A 21,704-nucleotide genomic window follows, 5' to 3' on the forward strand; every position below is an offset into this window, starting at 1 on the left:
GATAAAGAAAACACAGAACGAAGGGATGCTGGAAATAGAAAAGCTGGGTAAATGACCAGGAACTACAGATGCAAGTATCACCAATAGAATACAAGAGATAGAAGAGAGAATCTCAGGTGTTGAAGACTCATTAGAGGATATAGAGTCGTCAACCAAAGAAAATCTCAAAAGCAACAAATCCTTAACACAAAATATCCAGGAAATATGGGACACCGTGAAGAAGCCAAACCTGAGAATAATAGGTATAGAAGAAGGCAAAGAAATACAACTCAAAGGTACAGAAAATATATTCAACAAAAATCATAGAAGAAAACTTCCCTAACCTAAAGAAAGATATGCTATGAAAATACAAGAATCTTACAGAACACCAAATAGGCTGGACCAGAAAAAGGAGTCACATCGCCATATAATAATCAAAACATCAAATCTACAGAGTAAAGAGAAAATATTAAGAGCAGCTAAAGAAAAAGGCCAAGTAACATACAAAGGCAGACCTATCCGAATTACACCTGACTTCTCAATGGAAACGATGAAAGCCAGAAGATCCTGGACAGATGTCCTACAAACGCTAAGGAAACAAGGATGCCAGCCCAGACTACTATATCCAGCTAAGCTCTCAATTACCATAGATGGAGAAAACAAAATATTCCATGACAAAGCCAGATTTAAACAATACGTATCCATGAATCCAGCTCTACAGAAAGTGCTAGAAGGAAAACCTAGATACAAGGAAGATAACTACATTCACAAAGACACAGGCAATATATAATCCCACTTTACAAAACACCAAAAGACAAAGGGAGGAGAAACTACACAAAATAATTTCCCTAACAATAAATCAAGCACAAACAAGGATCATCAATCAATGGGCATTAATATCCCTCAATGTCAACGGCCTCAACTTGCCTATAAAAAGACACAGACTAGCAGAATGGATACAAAGACAGAACCCTTCCTTCTGCTGCATACAAGAAACACATCTCAACATCAAAGATAGATGTTATCTCAGAGTAAAGGGTTGGGAAAAGATCTTCCAATCAAACGGTCCCAAGAAACAAGCAGGTGTAGCAATCCTAATATCTAACAAACTAGACTTCAAATTAAAATCAATCAAAAAAGATGAAGAAGGACACTTCATATTCATCAAAGGAAAAGTCCACAAGATGAAGTCTCAATTTTAAACATCTACACCCCAAATACAAAGGCACCTACATTTGTGAAAGAAACATTACTAAAGCTCAAAATGCACATAAAATCTCACACACTAATAGTAGGAGATTTCAACACTCTGCTCCCACCGCTAGACAGGACCTCCAGGCAGAAACTTAACAAAGAAACAAAAGAACGAATAGAAGTTATGACCCAACTGGGCTTAACAGACATCTATAGAACATTCCACCCAAAAACAAAACAAAAAAAAAACCTTCTTCTCGGCACCACATGGAACCTTCTCTAAAATTGACCACATAATAGGAAGCATAGCAAATCTCCACAGATACAAAAAAATTGGAATAACCCCCTGCATCTTATCAGACCACCATGCATTAAAATTAGAATTCAACAATAATACAAATCGCAGAAACCCTACAAACTCATGGATATTGAACAATGCACAATTGCACCATCCCTGGGTAAAGGAAGAAATAAAAAAAGAAATTAAAACTTCCTCGATTTCAATGAGAATGAAGACACAACATACACAAACTTATGGGACACTTTGAAAGCAGTGCTGAGAGGAAAGTTTATAGCACTAAGTGCCCACATGAAAAAACTAGAGAACAGTCATACTAGAGAATTAATAGCATAGCTGAATGTTCTAGAACAAAAAGAAGCAAAGTCACCCAGGAGGAGCAGACACCAGGAAATAATCAAATTGAGGGCAGAAATCAATCAAGTAGAAACCAGGAAAAGACTGGGAAGAATCAATGAAACAAAGAGTTGGTTCTTTGAGAAAATCAACAAAATCGACAAACCTCTGTCCAAACTAACCAAAAGACAGAGAGAGAACATGCTAATTAACAAAATCAGGAATGAAAAAGGGGACATAACAACGGACTCTGAGGAAATCCAGAGAATCATCAGGGCATACTTTGAAAATCTGTACTCCACAAAATTTGAAAATTTAAAGGAAATGGACAATTTCCTGGGTAGATATCACTTGCCAAAACTAAATCAAGAGCAGATAAACAATCTAAACAGACCTATAACCCCTAATGAAATAGAAGCAGTCATCAAAAGTCTCCCAAATAAAAAAAGCCCAGGCCCAGATGGCTTCAGTGCAGAATTCTACCAGAAATTCAAAGAAGAGCTATTTCCAATACTCCTCAAAGTATTCCACACAATAGAAGCAGGAGGCTCACTGCCAAACTCTTTTTTACGAGGTTACAATTATCTTGATATCCAAGCCACACAAAGACACAACTAAGAAAGAGAACTATAGACCAATTTCCCTCATGAACATCGATGCAAAAATAATCAATAAAATACTCGCAAACCGGATTCAAGAAGACGTCAGAAAAATCATCCACCATGATCAAGTAGGCTTCATCCCAGGAATGCAGGGATGGTTCAACATTAGAAAATCTATCAATGTAATCCACCATATAAACAAACTGCGAAAGAACAACCACATGATCATCTCACTAGATGCTGAAAAAGCCTTTGACAAAATCCAGCACCCTGTCATGATAAAGGTCCTAGAGAGATCAGGGATAACAGGAACATACATGAATATAATAAAAGCAATATACAGTAAACCAACAGCTAACATCAAACTAAATGGAGAGAAACTCAAAGCAATTCCTCTAAAATCAGGAACAAGACAAGGCTGTCCACTCTCTCCATATCTCTTCAATATTGTACTTGAAGTTCTAGCTACAGCAATAAGACAACAAAAGGAGATAAAGGGGATACAAATAGGAAAAGAAAAATTCAAACTTTCACTATTTGCAGACGATATGATAATTTACATAAGTGACCCAAAAAAACTCCGCAAGGGAACTCCTAGAGCTGATACACAACTTCAGCAATGTGGCAGGATACAAGGTAAACTAAAAAAAAAAATCAGTGGCCCTATTATATACAGATGATGAAGTCACTGAGAAAGAAATCAGAGAAACATCACCCTTTACAATAGCCAAAAACAGCATCAAATATTAGGGGATAATTTTAACCAAGGAAGTGAAAGACCTGTACATCAAGAACTTTGTGTCTTTAAAGAACGGAATCAAAGAGGATACCAGAAAATGGAAAGATCTCCCATGCTCTTGGATTGGAGGGATCAACATAATAAAAATGGCAATCTTGCCAAAAGCAGTCTACAGATTCAATGAAATCCCTATCAAAATTCCATCACAATTCTTCAAGGACCTGGAAAGAACATTAATCAACTTTATATGGAAAAACAAATGGCCCCGGATAGCCAAAACAACCCTATACAATAAAGGAACTTCAGGAGGTATCATCATACCTGACTTCAAGCTCTATTATAGAGCTATATTCCTGAAAACAGCTTGGTATTGGCACAAAAATAGGCAGGTAGACCAATGGAACCGAACTAAAAACCCTAATTTTAACCCACACACCTATGAACACTTGATTTTTGACAAAGAAGCTAAAACTGTACAGTGGAAAAAAGAAAGCATCTTCAACAAATGGTGCTGGCATAACTGGGTACTGGTATGCAGAAGACTGCAGATAGATCCATGTTTATCGCCTTGTACAAAACTTAAGTCCAAATGGATCAAAGATCTCAACATAAATCCAGCCACACTGAAACTTTTAGAAGAGAAAGTGGGAGATACTCTTCAACGAGTTGGTACAGGAGACCACTTCCTAAACATAACACCAGTAGCACAGACACTGAGATCGACAATTAACAAATGGGACCTGCTGAAACTAAAAAGCTTCTGTAAGGCAAAGGACACAGTCAACAAGACAGAATGGGAAAAGATATTCACTAACCCTACATCTGACAGAGGGCTAATCTCCAAAATTTACGAAGAACTCAAGAAACAAGTCTCCAAAACACCAAAGGATCCAATTAAAAGGTGGGGTACAGAACTAAATAGAGAATTCTCAATAGAGGAGGCTAAAATGGCCAAGAGACACTTAAGAAACTGCTCAACATCCTTAGCCACCAGGGAAATGCAAATCAAAACAACTCTCAGATACCATCTTACTCCTGTCAGAATGGCTAAAATCAAAAACACCGAAGACAATTTATGCAGGAGAGGATGTGGAGAGAGGGGAACACTCCTCCACTGCTGGTGGGAGTGCCAACCCGTACAGCCTCTTTGGAAATCAGTATGGAGATTCCTCAGGAAAATGGGAATTAATCTACCACAATACCCAGCAATTCCCCTCTTAGGCATATATCCAAATGAGGCAAATTACTACAACAAGGGCATCTGCTCCACTATGTTCATAGCAGCATTATTCGTAATAGCCAGAACCTGTAAGCAACCTAGATGCCCCTCAACTTAACAGTGGATAGAGAAAATGTGGTACATTTACACAATGGAGTATTATTCAGCAGAAAAAAACAATGGAATCTTGAAATTCGTAGGTAAATGGATAGCACTGGAAGAAAGCATCCTGAGTGAGGTAACCCAGTCGCAAAAAGACAAACATGGTATGTACTCACTCATATATGGATTTTAGACATGGATCAGGATAGTGCCAGTCTGCACTTCCACTGATAGAGGGTCTGGGAAACAGGAAAGAACCTAAAAGATATGCATATATGCGTAGTACCCAAGAGAAGAGGATTGAGACAAGATCCTCTGAATGGATGGGGAACACGGCGAGGGGCTGGGGGGAGTGGGAGCTGGGAAGAAGAGAGGGGGAGAAGAGGAAGAGAGAGTAGGTCATGGGGAACAGGAAGTTGAGTGGGTGGGGGTAGAATAGGGGGAAGAGGGAATCATAGGTTAGAAGACAGATCAGGCACCAGAGTGACCTTTAGTGATCTAAAGGGATAACACCAATTGGCAAGCTAAGCAATAGTGGAGAGACCACCTCGAATGCCCATTCCTGATAATGAACTTGATGTCTATAACCATCCGGGAGCCTTTATCCAGTGACTGATGGAAGCAGAGGCAAACACACAATTAAGCACTTAACTGAACCCAAGGAACCTAGTGACAGAGAGAGAGGAGCGATGAGCAAATTGGCAAAGAATGGCCTGGTAAAACCAGCAGAGACAGCTGATCTGAACAGGGGAGAGCTCTTGGACCCCAGACCGACAGCCGGGAGGCCAGCATGGGACTTATCTGGACCCCAGATTGTGAGTGTCAGTGAGTAGGCCTGGGCAACCTATGGGGCCCTGAGCAGTGGATCAGTGTCTATCCCTGGAATACAAACAGTCATCATGTGCCCATAGCACAAAAGGGATGTTCTCTCAGCCTGGACTCTTAGGGGAGTGCCTGGACCCTACCCGGAATGAAATGACAGACTCTAGATATTCCCTATGTGGAAGGAATTGGCAATAGGGTGGGAGGCTGGGGAGGAAGGGGAGTGCGGGAGGGTGGGAGGGAGAGGGAACTGGGATTGACATGTAAAACAAGCTATTTAAAATTAAAATAAAAATTATAAAAGAAAAAAAGGGGAATTATGGTATCGGCATGGTTTTTCATTTATTGATACAAATTCAAGGTCAATTTTGTGATGTGTATATTTCTCCTCTTGATTAAGTATTGTGCTTATACTGATCTTTTAGAACATAATGCATAATTCAATTCAGACTATAGATAGTTACTTATAATAGAACTTATAGTTAGGTAAGTTATGTTTTCTAGATATACAGAAATGTATTTGAGATAGATAGTCTTCAAACATTTCAAAGACCTTCAGAAAATGGCATTTAAAATGGTTTACGGTTTTTCTTGACAATGAGAAATGTCTGTTCCTGGCATCACTAATTACATCTGAGAGGAAGATGGGCATTGAAGAAACTTGTTATGGAGTTTGATTTCAACATGGCAAGGTTAGCCATTTGGGCAAGAAACTGCTCTTGCCTAGACTGTTTGACTGTTGCTGTATAAACTGGACATGCAGGACCCACAGGAAAGTGACTGCTGAACTCAGTCTTACAGGGTTCCTGCTTCATGGAAGAGTCTACAAGACTTTCTGCAGGACACAGAGAAATGACTGACAGACTGCCAATGCAGATGGACAGTTTTGAAATTTCCTGCTTTCCTGAGAAATCTTCTGGACACATTGTGGCCTATGGGCTGAAGACAATACAGAGGAAGTTCAGGTGACTGTCCAGGCAGTAAGATGTCTCTGTCAATCCTAGTGTTTATATATTATGCTTCTGTGGTCTTTGATGGAGTTGAAGACAGATAGTTATAATTATAGTTTTCCTTAGTTATGATAAAAGATAAGCTACATATAGGACTTTGGACTCACAAGAATGAGATAGATGATATTTTCTTTAAATCTTGCTAAATGTTGATAGACAAAATATTGTAACTGTGTTCTTACTTGATAACTGTTCTTTTATATATAATTTGACTATGTTAAAGTTAAGGCCTTTCTTTTTGTTTAGACAGAAAAAAGGAGATGATGTGGGAAGTCCTGTGCATTTGTCAATAAAGCACTGGTGGGCCAATAGGGAACCAAGATAGGTGGGACTAGGAGTCCAGGAGAACTCTGGGAAGGAGAAACACAGAGAGTCAAGATGTAAGGCCATGGGGTAGGAAGCCCGGAACTATTCTCTGGTAAGAGAAATACTTACATTAACAATTATGGGGTAATTACTTAAGTCAGAGTTAGCCAGTAAGAAACAAGCAAAGCCAACAGCTTCATAATTAATATGAACTCCTGTGTGTTTATTTGGGACTGATGCGGCTCTAGAACCAGGTTGGCGGGAAGGCTTCTCTCAAGGAAAAGGCTTCCCTTTACAAATGGGGAACCCCTTTAAAGGGGAGATAGAACAGTGAAGTTGAATGTGCCCAACAGGGTAAAGATTGTAGGGGTTTTTCCAGGAGCCAAAGGATTCCATCAGCTCCCCAGATCATCCAGAGGGAGGACAGCTTTTAGCATAGCTCAAAACTTAGAAATAATTCAATGATAATTATTTAGGACTTTTGAACTCCAAAACTGTGAATGAACAAATATGTATTATTTTAAACTACCAAACTCATGACCATATATTAAGGAGATAAACACAGTTATTACAAGGGACAACTTTGCTGTTGTTGTTAACTTTGTTTTTGAGACAGGCTTTCACTTTGAATGCTGCACAAGCTCATCTTGAGCTTGTGATGTTCCTGACTCTGTCCCCTGAGTGCTATGACCTTGGGCTCTAGCATTATGTAAAATCACCTTAATTATCCCTTGAATGTATATCGTCACCCTTGCCAGGTAAAGGCAAAATGATTCCATCATTCACGGAGCACAGCTTTGGTAAGGAAAGCATTTGTTAGGTCTATGACAGCATGTCAGGTATCTGCGTGCAACTGCACTTTTCTACTAAGGTGATAGCATGTAGAACAGCCACACTGAGCGGAGGAGTTACTTCACATAATTCTTGATAGTCTACTGTCATTATCCATGGGCCATCACAATTTTTTTAAACATGCTACGATGGATTATTTTACTGACTAGTGGTAAGGATTACAACTTTTTCAAATAACCTTGTATTGTTTGGGATATATTTTCCTGGCCACTTTGTATATAATATTACTTTACTTGGATATTCTTAAAAGCAGTAGATAATTTTCTGGATTGAATGTGTAATTTTCTGCCAATACAAGAGCTTGGGGAAGCATATAAGAAAGGACACCTGGTCTGGAGACATGGGTCTCAAATAGGTATGATATGCGTGCTAAGTCAGAAAGAGTGATTGCTTTAAATCACACATGAGGAAGCTCTGGGATTGGAGCTATTATCACTGCTGATTCCTGACACTTGAAGAGCATGCCAGAGATCCACATTCTTCAGAGGGAAGAGGTCCCCTAGCAGTATCACCTAAAGCATATCAACCACTTACCACTTAAATCAACAGGCTGTTTTCTGTTCTTGGGCTGATTTGAATAGATCATCACTTGGAAGTGAAAGGACCTGGAATGATTAAGGAATATTATCTCTGTTATGCAAAGGAAGAAAGCAACCTCAAACTGTTCAGTTCCTTGTTTAAAATCTCACAGGTTATAGAGTGAAATTATAATACTACAATAAATATATATCTCAAGTGACATGATCTTCCTATAACTGCACTTAAAAAGTATCATTATCTGTGTGTATGCGTTTGTTTGTAGGTCTATGAACAAGACTGAAGGTGTCCAGAAGAGAGCATCCAAGACTCTGGAGCTGTAATTATACTTGAGTCTTGGGGACTGAAGTTGGGTCCTCTGCAAAGACCAGTACCTACTTGTAGCAGCTAAGTCACCTCTCCACTTCCCATGCTTAAGAGTTTAAATGTGCACATAGTAAAATTTACCCTTTTGTTAACAGTTTATGAATCTTATCAAAAGCAGTTTCTAGTTCTACTGTTCTTCATGTAGCTCTTGTGCTACCAGGTCCTCTCCTTTAACCTAAGCCCTGGAGAATGACCTGTTTGCTATACCCCGAGTTCTGCTCTTTCTAGAATGTCATATAAATGGACCAAGCCAGTCTCCCATTTTGCACAATGCATTTGAGAAGGAGAAAGAATCAGATTACCTTCATAGCCATCCCAAGACAAACAGTTAACTCAGCCTCAGAATTGTGATAGAATAAATTACAGTTCAAGGAAACTACAGGAAGAATATATGATGCTTTTGGGCATCCCTCCCGAGGTCTTGCCCTACATGAAAGCCAGTGAGCCAAATGAGAACACAAGACAGATGGAGAGCTGATCAGTCCACTCAGTTTCAACCAAAGCTCATCCTGACTGAGCTGCAATAGCCAATGGGTAAGAGTACTGTATTACCTGGCATATATTACCCAGGGCAACTCATTTACTTCTAGGAAATAACATGGGAATTTTGATTTTAAAGTATGATAAAATGTAGAAATCTAAGCTTGACTTGTCATAAAACTAATTTATAAAGTTAATTCATTTAAAACTATCTTGTTTGTATTTAGGAAAAACTGCTGAGGCTGGGGTGGAAGCATATTTCACCAACTCCTTAAAATAGCACTTTCCAGAAAATTACAGTCTTGGAATATCAGGTATTAAAACTAATTAATTTAAAGCAGCATATGGGTGAAATAATAGAGACAATGGAAGATATTTTAAAAAACATTTCCCTTAGAAAAGAAATCAAAGGGACATTCTCTTGACTTCCCAGATTCTTGAAACAAAGAAACAAATTAGAAGATGTTTCCTTACATGAAAAGCTACCAGTTTTGATAAGAAAAGAATGTTTATTAATAAATCAACGTTTTCAGGAAAGTGATAGAAATGAGATTTTTCTTAAGAAGTAATTAAGTTTTGCATGTACATTGTTGAACTTTGCCTTGATTTAGTTAAGATTACTAAATCTTTAGTAATTATGAAAATCTAATTTCTAACCACCCCCACAACATTCCCAAACACCCCTCCAAAAATGTAGCTTCTTGCTCTTTACTCCTAGATTCTAACTTTGAATGCTGGCCAAAGGAATCTATTGTGTATTTTCAAGTTCTCTGCTTGATCCCCAGAGACAGCCAAGCTGACAACCTCAACCATGGAACCCAACCTCAAGGAAAGCGTTGATCATCCAAAGCTTGCAACAAGGTCAACTGGGGTCAGCTGAAAGTCAATGGCTCAAGGCAAACTATGAAACTGGAGGTAACCTAACACCCAGGATCACGAAATAGAGGTAGGGCTTAGAAGAGAAAAGAAAAGAAAAGAAAAAAAAAGAAAAACCCAGAATGAAGCAAGTCTCATGACCCAGGAAAGGAGAGCAGAATGACAGAGGAAGAAATGGCGGAAAAAGCTCAACCAAAGGCCAAGGAAGTTCAAGGAGCAGAGTCCTGGGCTCAGTTTTGCTCTGGACCTGAGAAGATTTTATGTGTTTCAGGCTCCTTGCCTTTAGATTCCTGGATTTATGTAAATTCCTCCATGAAGTTCAGCACACTCAAGAGCAAGCAGACTTTTTTTTTTCTGGGCATCTAGAATCCTGCCCTACTGTTCTGCTGCAAACCATGTGACACTCACCCATGTTTCCAGTGTGTGATTGTTTCTGGCTGTAGTGTTGCATTGCTTTCTCAGATTTTTTAAAAAAATGTTTATTATTGTTGCTCTTATGTGTACGTGCCTGGGTAAGTTTATGTTCATCTCACATACATGCAGGTGACCACGGAGTCGAGAGAGAGCATCAGATCCCTAGACCTGGGAGTTACATTTGACAGTGAGATGTCTGATAAAGATGCAGTCAGTATTCTTAACTACTAAGCCATATCTTTAGCTCCTGTGGAGTTCTGTGGCAGTAAACTATTTCAGCTCTGAGTATTTACTTACCCAGGAGTTTACTTACTCTATGACCCCAAGCTCATAATGAAAAAATTCTAAAAATGAAAAAAAACTTCAGGTAAATTAAAAGGACACTTACTTTTTGGGCAACAGTAAGACATTTATTTCTTTATAATTTGTATTCATTCATAAAAAGGACAAACCACAGTCCTATACTACTCCATTGAAAAAATGATAAAAAATAACTAAAAAAATCAATTTGTTATCAGTATCAAATAAAACTACTATTACCTTTTCTGAAATACAAAGAAACAACAGATGTGTCTATAACTATATAAAGTTTAATTAAGAATCTTGCATCTTAAAGCATATGATACATTGGTTAGCTTGACAACCATTTAAAACCGATGGTCCCAGTCACTTCTGTACAATTGTATGAGAAAATGAAAAGCAGACGTCATTAGTGCATGAGAGAGTTGAGTCTATCCACCACATACTTAAAACTAAACAACCTTCAAGTCTGTTTTCTTATCTTTCAGAACCATTTCATGCAAAATCTAGCCAGTTTTTGTCTTTATTACCATATATTAGAAAATAAAAAGCAGGCATGCATTTGGCAAAAGATGTAATCATTATTGATGATATAAAAATGCCCAACATGGGTCATATTGCAAGAGGAAAACCCCAAATATAACAAGGAAAACACAACATTTGTACAGAAAGCTTACAGAGTATTCATCTCCCTAAAGTATGAAGTCATTTTCTTCTTTTTTCAAATCTTTAAATATTTTATGAAACCTGTCAATGATTTGTTGACATACTTCTACTGGGAAAGCATCTGTTTTATTGATTTTAAAAAGCTTCATTTGTATAACAAAGTGTTAATTGTAAATCAATGAAATATTTATTGATATTTTCATAATGAGGACTTTAACATTTACACATATAGTACAAAAATTATACAAATTAAAGATAGGGGTAACATATTAATAGATCTATTTTTGCTTCCTGTAAATATTCTTTATGGACCTATAGGGTATCCTTTCTAAAAAGATAAACTCTGTCTCTAATTAGCCAGCAAGATTGTGCTAATAAAATAGGATTAGACTTCTCTAACCAAACATTGCACTGTTTCAGGAACCAGCTAACTCTTTACTACCCGAGTTCTTTCACACTCGCACTCAGACACATCTCCGTGCACACCATGGATAATGAGGAAACAGAGGTTTCCCTTTCACATCTCACAAATTCATCAGCACTTGGGAGATATCCCTGGATAGGACACCGCCTACCTCTCCTGCCTCCCAGCTTTGCATATTCTTCCTAGGACCACTAGCAACATTCTGATTTGGTATTTTTAGCCAGTTTTCAGTATTGCATTGAAATGGGAAATGAGCTTTAAATTTCTTCAGATGGAATTCTGTAGCTTTTTCAACCTGCATATGGTTTCTTGATTCTACACCTTCTCTAAAGAGAGCTTATACTTAGGCATGAAAGACAAAACCGGAGAAACAAGAACATTCAAAGATTCTGATACTGTACTGTCACTTATTTCTAACTGTGTAAAGACGATCACATTGCAATAAAAATGGAAGCACGCTACTCCCCCCAAACCTGTCACTCCACATATGGACACACACAGCAGTAGCCAGGGCTCCAGGATGAGCTGCAAGTTCTGTGGCTTGACATCAATGAGAGGAAAAGCACAAAACAATTTCAGATTAGAATACAAAAGTAAAAAATCCTCACATGGCTTGTGAATTTCAGCTTTAGAAATTAGTCAGAAACTAACCGAAGATGCTTATAGATTTTGAAAAGCAAATATGTAGAAAATTACTTCAAAAATAAGAATAGTAAGTTCTATAATTTGGTTTTTACAGTCAAAAACTTTCAACTCATTTGGTAAGGTGATTTGGTAACGGTGTTTATGTCAAAACGTTTTTGTTTTATTTTGTTTCAACTTCATGGAAAACTCAAAATATGATGAATGGCAGGGGGTTTGAAAAATATGTAGTACCCCAAACATATAGGCTAATATAAGAGACTACATTACTCTTACACGTACCACATACAATCAACATTTCAACCTCTATTAAATTTCACAACTTGTCATTAAATGTAAAGCACCGTGTATGGTGATTTTACTTTCACTCTACAGTCTATGGTATTGAATTGAACACTGTAACTTGTCCATTGAATTGAATCATGCAACCCTCACAGAATCAGGTTAAATGGTTTATAAGGCATATTGGAACAAGTTAAAAATCATTTTGTTTCCATTGAAAAGTTATTCTTTTGGATGAAGGGGTTCCTGAATGCCTCAGTCATAATGTGTTGGAAATCAGTTGAATAGCTTGTTAGAGTTTAACTTATTTGGTTTAGGATGGAGCTGCAGGGATTAGAAGGAATTACAGTCATCCCAGGATGAAGGCTGTCCTCTGAGCTGGGCTGGGAACAGCAGATGCCAAAACATTCACAATTCCATGTAGACAAGGAAGCCAAGGGAGGGCAGTAGCAAGCTGAGGAGACTCCAAGACAGCATGGACACACCTACAAAGAAAAACCAAAAGCATACTTGTCATTTTGTCAGCTACACTCATTCCTGCTAACCTATTCTTCTTTGGAGGAGGCAGGATTGTGTTGACCTAACAATCAAATGTTCCTTTATGCAAAATAAATGTCTCTTATTCTAGGCAATATGGGAGAAATAAAAACATTTTATCAAAGATTGTGTGTGTGAAATCATGGGCATGATCTCTACATTTTGTTTAAATAAATAATGAAAACATTGGAATACTAACATTGTCTCTGTGATCCAGGACTCTCAAATTTCCACTAGAAGGTAGAAGAGTAAGATGTACCATAAATAAATTAAAAGCAAATGCCATATGTGAAGGTGTGGATGTCACCTGTGCCATTTCAAAGTGCTTTCTGGATTCTTGCAAATTTTCATTTAACTTTCTATTTTTCTGCATATTAAAAAATAAGCCACAACCACATGCTGTTTTGTTTAATTAAACAGGACCTCAACACCACACCAACAGAGGTAAGGAGTCTTTGAACAATTTTTACCAGGTCTTATTGGCAGACTTGAGAGCAGCAGCTAGGAAAAAGGAGAAAACACACAAGGGAGCGCACACACACACACACACACACACACACACACACACACACACAAAATCTTCAACATATCAGGATCTATTATCTGTACTTGTTCCTTTACCTATCTTTTGATATTTTCTTTTTACATCTTTACTGATTTTCTTCTTCTATATCTATTTTTTTCTTCTACAGCTTATATACTCAACAAAATCTTTCAAGCTCTTTTTCAAGTTAATAATTACAATGAATATAAGTAAAAAAACCCAGAATGTTCCCCATTTCCCTTACATGGTTAAATATTTTAAGTATTACATGTAAAAAATTATTCCCAAGGACTCATATACATTTATATCTAAGCAACTTGCTATAGATTAACAAAGTATAAGCAAGCAAGCAAGCAAGGTATTTTTCTCAGTCAGATCTTCTATTGTCAAGCTACATTTTGCAGTTACAAAGGATCAATCAGTTTATTATCTCAATAGGTAATTATATAAAAAATCTTAAAATAATCACAAATATGAAACTTTTTATATAAAAAACAATTCATTTTTACTTTAAATCACCAGGGTACATACACACTCATCAACAGTTTTCTTTTTATTAAGTTATATCAGGAAGCTGAGGGCAAAAATGGGTACAAGGAATTAATAATTGCCTTTGATCACCAACTCATCTTTAGCAAAAAAAAGGCATGTAATAACCAGGTTGCCTTTGTTTTTGTTCCTTGACCTCAATGAGCCACCTGCTTAACTAACAAAAGTGTGCCTCTCTAAACTTTAAATTGTTCCCCACGATTTTCTACATCAAAGCCATTAACAAAAACATCCCAACCTAACTTTACTAGCAATTCTACATCTCTAATTACTTTCTAAGGGGGTGGTTGAGTCATTAATCTGCTCCAGCAGCAATGCTTGGAAAAAGCCACTCACTATTGTTGTAAGTACCGGTGACACCACCTAGTGAGGGGCTAGAAACCCCTCAGAGTTTTCATACAACCCATAGATAATGATGGATGTGGTGACCATGAGGACAATAAATAGAGCTATGCTCAATAACAGCATGAGTCCTTGGGGCTCTGCTTCTCTGAGACTCACCCATTGTGATAATGCTGTCCACTGGGCCATTTTAACATGAGTTCCAAAGCTGCTTTCTGTTCCTCTTGCATGACCCCTGACAATATTTACCTCAATAGATCCAGATGCCCCAGAAAATGAGCAAGCAACAAATACTGCCTTTGCCATGCCATCAGACCCGGGCATTAGAAAGAAACTTACAAAATTACAGCAATTTGAGGGTATGAATAGGCCCCAGCTTTTAGAAATCACTCAGAAAGTCTACAACAGCCAGGGCTCGACAAAGAAAAATCAGTGAAAGAGGCCAATGAGGGTGGTAGCTGCCCTTAGGGAAACAGACAAAAAGGAGAGTGGGAAAAGGTAGGCCTAAGGATAAGGAGAATGATCGATGCACATACTGTAAACACAAGGTACATTGGAAGAATGGAAGCCCAAACAAGAAGGAAAAGAAGAAAATCCTTCCAGTCCTCCAGTTAAGGGAGTAAGAGTTCCAACCTATTGAGCCCACAGAAGGTAATGGTCACAGCAAATATATGGTGCAAGCCCATTAAATCCTTAGGGGACACAGGGCCAGTCCATTCTATTCTCATGTAGCCTCTCAGGCCAGTCATCTCCCAGAAGATGACAGATCAAGGTGCACCTGCACAGGCTTCCTATTTTCCCTGGATGACATCCCAGACTGTAGACCTGGGACAGAATATTGTGGTTTGCTCTGTCTTAGTTATGCCTGATTGTCCATACTCCCTTGATTGGAAAGGAGCTGCTGAGAAATGGAGGGCCACCATATCTTTTGGAGAAGAGGTAGCCTACCTCACCTTGTACCTAGGCCAAACTCCTGCCCACATTCTAGTGACCTGCTCTCTATTGGATAGGTACATCCTCCAATGGAAAAAAGCCACCAACAGAAGAGTCTCTGCAAAAGCTACAACTACAGTACCCTACTGTTTGGGCAGAAGGAAACATGCCTAGATTACCCACCAGTCAGGCACACATTGTCTAGTTGGTAAGCTCTTCCATGCTGGTATAGGTCAAGCAATATGCCATGAACTTGGAAGCATAAGAGGGGATTACCAAACATGTGGGCACATTGGGGGAGGCAGGAATTCACATCCCCTGTCATTCCTCCTGGAATACTCCATTGCTTCCAGTCTGGAAGTCAGGCACTCAGGGGTATTAGCTAATCCAGTGGCAGAAGAAAGATTCTTTCAGGTCTAAATCTGTGTAGACCCTTCTTTCTGGTAGCAGCAGGCTTACGAAAGTGTACAGGCTTGGAACTCTGGGGTAGATAGTTTCCATCCTTTTGTTTAGGGAGGAAAGGGAAGTAGAAAGTAGAAATGACATAATTACATTATAATCTCAAAAATAAAAGAAATAAGGAAATTAAAAACTAAGTAGTCACTGAGGATCAAAACTTGAGCACAGAATATAAAAGGCCCCTGGACCCTTAACAGCTGCTCAAGAGCATCCAAAATGCAGATATTATAAACTGCTGTCAATAGCAATGACAACTGTGATGATGACTAGGGGATCTCATAATGCTCTTCCATAGCACAAAATAGATTCTGGTGGTCCTTACACAGTGGAACTGAGAAAGTATATTTCTTCTTTACATCTTCATTCTCTGTCTGTCTCTGTCTCTGTCTCTCTCTCTTTCCCTCTGTGTGTGTCTGTCTCTCTGTCTCCCTCTGAAACACACACACACACACACACACACACACACACACACACACACACACACAATGTGTTAACCTAACAGTCCAGAGCAGTAGGTATTTTTTTGTGTACAATAAGCCATTATTTCAGGTTTTCAAAATAAGAAACGAAAAACTGAGCACACAATGAATACATCAACATTAAGTTAAAGGAACTGTAAATTTAATCTTATAATCTACTTCCTCAATAATATATTAAACAAAGATATCACTCAAGTCAACATAAATTTCTTAAAGCCCATTCAGGGCAAATGATTTAGCAAAGGATCATCAGCAGAGAGAATGACTCTTTAGTATTGCTCAGCACTGAAGGCATGCTCTTACCACCTGAGGACTCTGCACTGTGCCCTTACAGTGTCAAGGCAAGGGCATAAATGGGGGAAAAAAACTACCTATTCTGTTTGAAAGAGGTTTTGGCACTGTTACATGGTTTTAAACCTTCTATTTTTCTGCATATTTTAAAAATATGCCATACCCCACATGTTATTTTATTCTGATAAGATAAACAATAAGAAACCTCAATTAAACAGAAAAACATTTAGCTTTCCATGTTTGACCTAATTTAAATGATCTATCCTGAAGACCCATTTTAGGGTGACTGTGGGGACACTCCAGTGCTCTGTCTACTGACCACAATTACATCAGCAATGGGTATGCATTGATGTGTTTGTCTGAATATGTGGTTTGGCACAGTCCTAAATGTGGCTGCAGAAAGCAGTTTAGTCAATCAGGGTTGCTGTTTTGAAGTTTTGCTGTTAGGAGGCAAACCAAACACAATTTCATAATTTGTGGCCTTGACACCAGGATATTTGATTTATTTAAAATAAACTCTGTGTTTATGTGTTATATTTAATACCTCTAATAGATCAAGTTTATGTAATTGTGGTCTGCATCTTCAGTTCTCCTCTACATTCCAAACAGAAATTAGAGACCAAACTGAATTACAATTTGGTCACTATAAATGTGAGATATATAAAAATATATTCTTGAGGGGTTTTCAGCATATCTTGGGTTTATACTTAACAAAGCATATGTCATATTAATGCTCTTATGAATGGCCCCAGTTCCTGCATAGTATCTACTGACTACATACTTTGCTTTTCACAGGTCTCCCGACTGTTAAACATAAACATCAGTCTTGTGAATCATTTTTCCATATCAGAAAGTACCTGGCTTAATCTGTACTTTCTTGACTCTTTATAAATTGAACTCCTGGACTTATTAATTCCCTCAAGAAGGAGTTATAATCACACAAAGTGTGTGCATGAGTGTTTTTTCACCTCTTCTCTCTCATTTGAGGCTCCCAGCTTTCAATCTTCAAATGTGAATAAATACCTTATAGTAACTGCAGAAACAAAGTAAAACAGGATCATTTCCAGAGACTGAATGGACATGGAAGCAATAGAGAGAGGGCTTGCAGGAGACATGTGATAAGATGGGGTAAATGAAGAAAAAAGAGGGTCTCTACTTCAGAGGAGGAAGATAAACTCAGAGGAAGGAGAGATTTGGGTAAAGAGAGCAGCCATGTATATATAGAGAATGCAGAAATTTCAATTAAGAGTACTTCAGTTAAAAGTGGAGTAGTCTTATGTACAGGTAGAGAAAATTACTGTGCTTGATAAAAGCACCTTTCAAGACTACTTATGGGGAGAGAGAAAGATCTTGAGAGGTGGAGCATCATATAACATAGGCCATAGAAAGCAGAAAGGGACATGATCGGGAAGGGTTAAGAAAGGAAAGGATAGAGAAGAGTAGGAACAGCTAAGGGCATTTGAGAAAGCCATATGGAAACCTATCAACACACACACACACACACACACACTTAAATAAAACTACCTCACACAGGGCATAGTGTTCCTTTCAGAATCTGTAAGTTGCCAAATAAAAAGGGCAGTGGTAGGTTTAAGTTTCATCCTCTCCAGCTGTTTTTGGCATTGAGGTTCCTAGAAACCCACAACCAATATAGACTATTGCCATTGATCTTTGTTGCCCACCAGTACTTGATGGCAAACTATTGCTGAAGACATCACATACTTTGATAACAGGAGTTGAAGAAATCAAGCTGTTACTGATTATGAAGCTTCCCCTCTACTGTTTAGCTTTCATAGTACCAGAAGGTGCTATTATGACTGTTTGGAGAGAAATGCCATCAGTAGTCGGACCTAGCTGTGAGCCTAGAGAGCTACAGTAATAATCAACTTGGCATCATAAACCCATTGGTGCAATAGTAGCAAGAATGTGATGAGGATGAACAAGAACTTTCTTATTCGATTTAAGATCCAGTCCATGGGTGGAAAAAGTGCCTGGTACTGTAAATCTGATCAAGAACCCCATGGCTACGGAGCTCATAAGCAACAGGTATGAACTAACAAATATTATTTTGCTAAATGGACATAGATTCAAATTGCTCTCAAAATATGTATCCCCATAGCCATAGATTGGCGAAACTCACAGAGGTGATATATCAGAGAAGCTTATTTGTGCAGTGAACAGCAGTTAACACTGAAACTCTAGTTTTGACAACTAGTTAAATTACAGACAAGAAATGTCTGTGGAGTACTTAGTCATAAGAAGGACATTGACATTACACATGCCCCTCCAAGACAGAGAAAGAATCACAGAAGGGCATGGAAGGATTGGAAGAGCTTGAGGATGGGGAGGATTGCGATGAAGACCGTGTTTTCTGGGCACAACAGAACAATCCCGAAATCACAGCAGCTGTGGATCCTTGTCTAAGACTTACACAAGATCAAGAAAGTCAATATGAATGAGGGAGAAGTCAACGAACTTCTACCCCCAGCTGAGGAACTAGTGACAGCTGATAGCTGCTAAGACAAGAAGGGTCAATATTCTTCAGTGGTCTGGTCTCTACTAGGTAATCATGCTCTAATGGATGATCCCACACCTATAGCACAAATTTGATTCAGTGGGCTTTAAAAATATAAAATACATGAACTTAGAAGCAGGATGGCTGATAAAAGGTGGATGCAGGGGAAGTTAGTACAAGCAGTAAGGACAATGAATATGAACAAAATACACTGTATTCATACATGGAATTCCTAGAAACTATATATGAATAGTTCCCTTTCTGATGTTTAAGTTGATCACAAGCACTCAACCCAAGCTACTACATTCATTTGACTGACAAAACCATCATACTTTTAAGTTCCTTTTTATGGTATCATTTCTTGTGTCCAATGTGCTAACACCTAGACTATAGACAACTTCCATATAGAGATTCGTACAAGCACCAGGATTATGGAGATGAGCCCCACACCTATATAGGGCTGTAATTCATCACTGAAGAACGAACACACTTCCCCAGGGAAGGGCTTTGTGGACTAGGGCAGTAAGAGCACCCTTATCCTATGGAGGGTGAATGAACATTGAGAATCTCCCAAAGCAACATGGGTGAATAACTCCTTCTCTGTTTGTAGACCACAGTAATTCTTCCATCAATGGGCATGTCACTTACAACTTAGCTCTACAAATGTATTAATGTGTAATTCTGCAGTCATACTGTGAAAATTAGAAAAACAGGTTTGTGGTAAACACTTACTTGAGTTCTTCAGAATCTCTCTAATTGGTTCTTAACTTTCATCTGTTTTTCAATTGTTTATGTCTAATCAAGACAAGAAGAACAGGTGAAGACTTTACTCAGTGACCTAGCATGAGTAATACCAGGGCCAATTCCACAGGTAGATCTCTCAGCTGAGGGGGGACTTTCAGAATTTCTGACTTCATTTACCAAGGGAAGGGCAGGTGAGTCTGCCCTCTACTTGAGGTGTTTGTCAGCTTGCTTCAGCATCGGAGGAAAGTCTGAGAACAGCAGCATCAGAATGAGCATCAGCTGATTTGCTAGAACCTGCATCAGCTGATTCGTTCTTCAGCCATTTCTCTGATCTTTGTTTCTTCCACACTACGTTTTCTTATTCCAAGTTTACATACTACTCTTCATTTATCTACACCTTAGCACTGAATGTTTAAGACTTATAACCTTCCCACCCCCACTCCCAAGCAAAAAGTTCCTTTGCCTGGAATTCAACATGGAATATACAGTAAAGCCTCATGTCAGTGAGATGGATATTAAATTTCCAACAGGTCTTATACTAAAATTGTGATCTTTACAGTGTCTATAATACTTATTTAAAACAGTTAAAAGAATCATCTTAGTTCTTTCCATGTCTCTTTGTGTTTGTGTGTATAGCATGTGTGTACTGTGGGGCATGTGTGACAGTCACAGCACAACCTGGTGGGGTCACTTCTCATTCTACATCTTTGTAACCGAACTTAGATCATCAGACTTGGAAGCAGGTGCGTTTTTAACCTACCATGGTATCTTGCCAATCCCTCAAAAAAGATTTTTTTAAACTTTCTTCTTATAAAAAAGCAATTTGGTAGGGTAATGGGCATGCTCATACGTTTCATTGAATTCACAATGTATTTCTAGATCAAAATATCAAATTTACCCTGTAGGTATACACTCCTTGCCAGTTACAAATAAATAAATAAAATAAAAAACTAAACTAAATGCAATAAAAGAAAACATCTTTTTTTGGAAAACCAGGCTGGCCTCAAACTCACAAGATCCTTCTGCCTCTGCCTTCCAGGTGCTGGGATTAAAGGTGTGTGCAACCATCTTCGTACTATTCTAGCTAGTTTTAGAGTTTCTAGAAAAGAAATCATAGGCAAAATCAGAAAATGAAACAGATCTGTGTTTTAGGTACAGCAGGATTGGTCTATATTTGATATTTTTCCCATTTTGATTTTAGGATTGCTTTTTTATTTTCATTCTAGTGTCTATGTACCAAATTACATATTTTGATTTTCATTATCTTCTTGTCTTTTTGAATCTTTGAGATAGCAAAACACTAATCTTTGCAGGGTAGAGAAAGCTTAAGATCTACTCCTTGTTCTGTCAGTAGCTAATTTGTAACCATGAACCACAAGCATAGTCCTGAAAGTTTGTGAACTTTGGTTGTTTCAGTTCTTCAAGACATGGACAAGGAATTATCAAAATGACAGAGTCTTCTGTCTTATAAGTTAGAAGGTCTTAGCATTGTGGTCCTGCAGCTTTTGATTCTAAGACAACCACAATATTTAAGGATATCAAGCACTGAGCCATAAAATTTTCAAACTCATTTGTTATTCTTATTTATAATAATCAAACATGGTATTAGTCTATATGTATACATCCAGAGCTTGATCATGTAAGCACTAGTAGCTTGTTTTTTAGAAGAGTAAAAGCCATTAACAACTTTGACTCTTCTACTTGCTTGGCAATTAAGAATCAAGGAGCCAAGCAAAGTAGCCATTTGTACTGTTGGCAGATGTGTGTATTTTGCTGGCAGTGTACACTGCAGTGGTATTTACTGCATGCTGTTGACCTTAATCCTTCCCCACCAGAAAATGGCAGACTGCTAGGCTGCACTTCCT

The 21,704-nt window shown here is 38.2% G+C and overlaps 1 protein-coding gene across 4 annotated transcripts in view; it reads right to left on the reverse strand.

Annotated features, from left to right (window-relative positions):
* Positions 1–10,702: 10,702 nt before the first annotated feature.
* Cntn1 (contactin 1) overlaps positions 10,703–21,704 on the reverse strand; it is a 267,254-nt gene continuing 256,252 nt past the window's right edge. For all 4 annotated transcript variants that reach the window (XM_005067129.3, XM_040753939.1, XM_005067128.3 and 1 more), the window contains exon 24: positions 10,703–12,931. In XM_005067129.3, coding sequence (XP_005067186.1) covers positions 12,855–12,931 — 77 coding nt within the window. In that variant the 3' untranslated portion in view covers positions 10,703–12,854. The remainder of the gene's footprint in view (positions 12,932–21,704) is intronic.

Source organism: Mesocricetus auratus, unplaced genomic scaffold (genome assembly GCF_017639785.1).
Source record: "Mesocricetus auratus isolate SY011 unplaced genomic scaffold, BCM_Maur_2.0 Super-Scaffold_100010, whole genome shotgun sequence".
NCBI classification, from domain to species: Eukaryota; Metazoa; Chordata; class Mammalia; order Rodentia; family Cricetidae; genus Mesocricetus; species Mesocricetus auratus.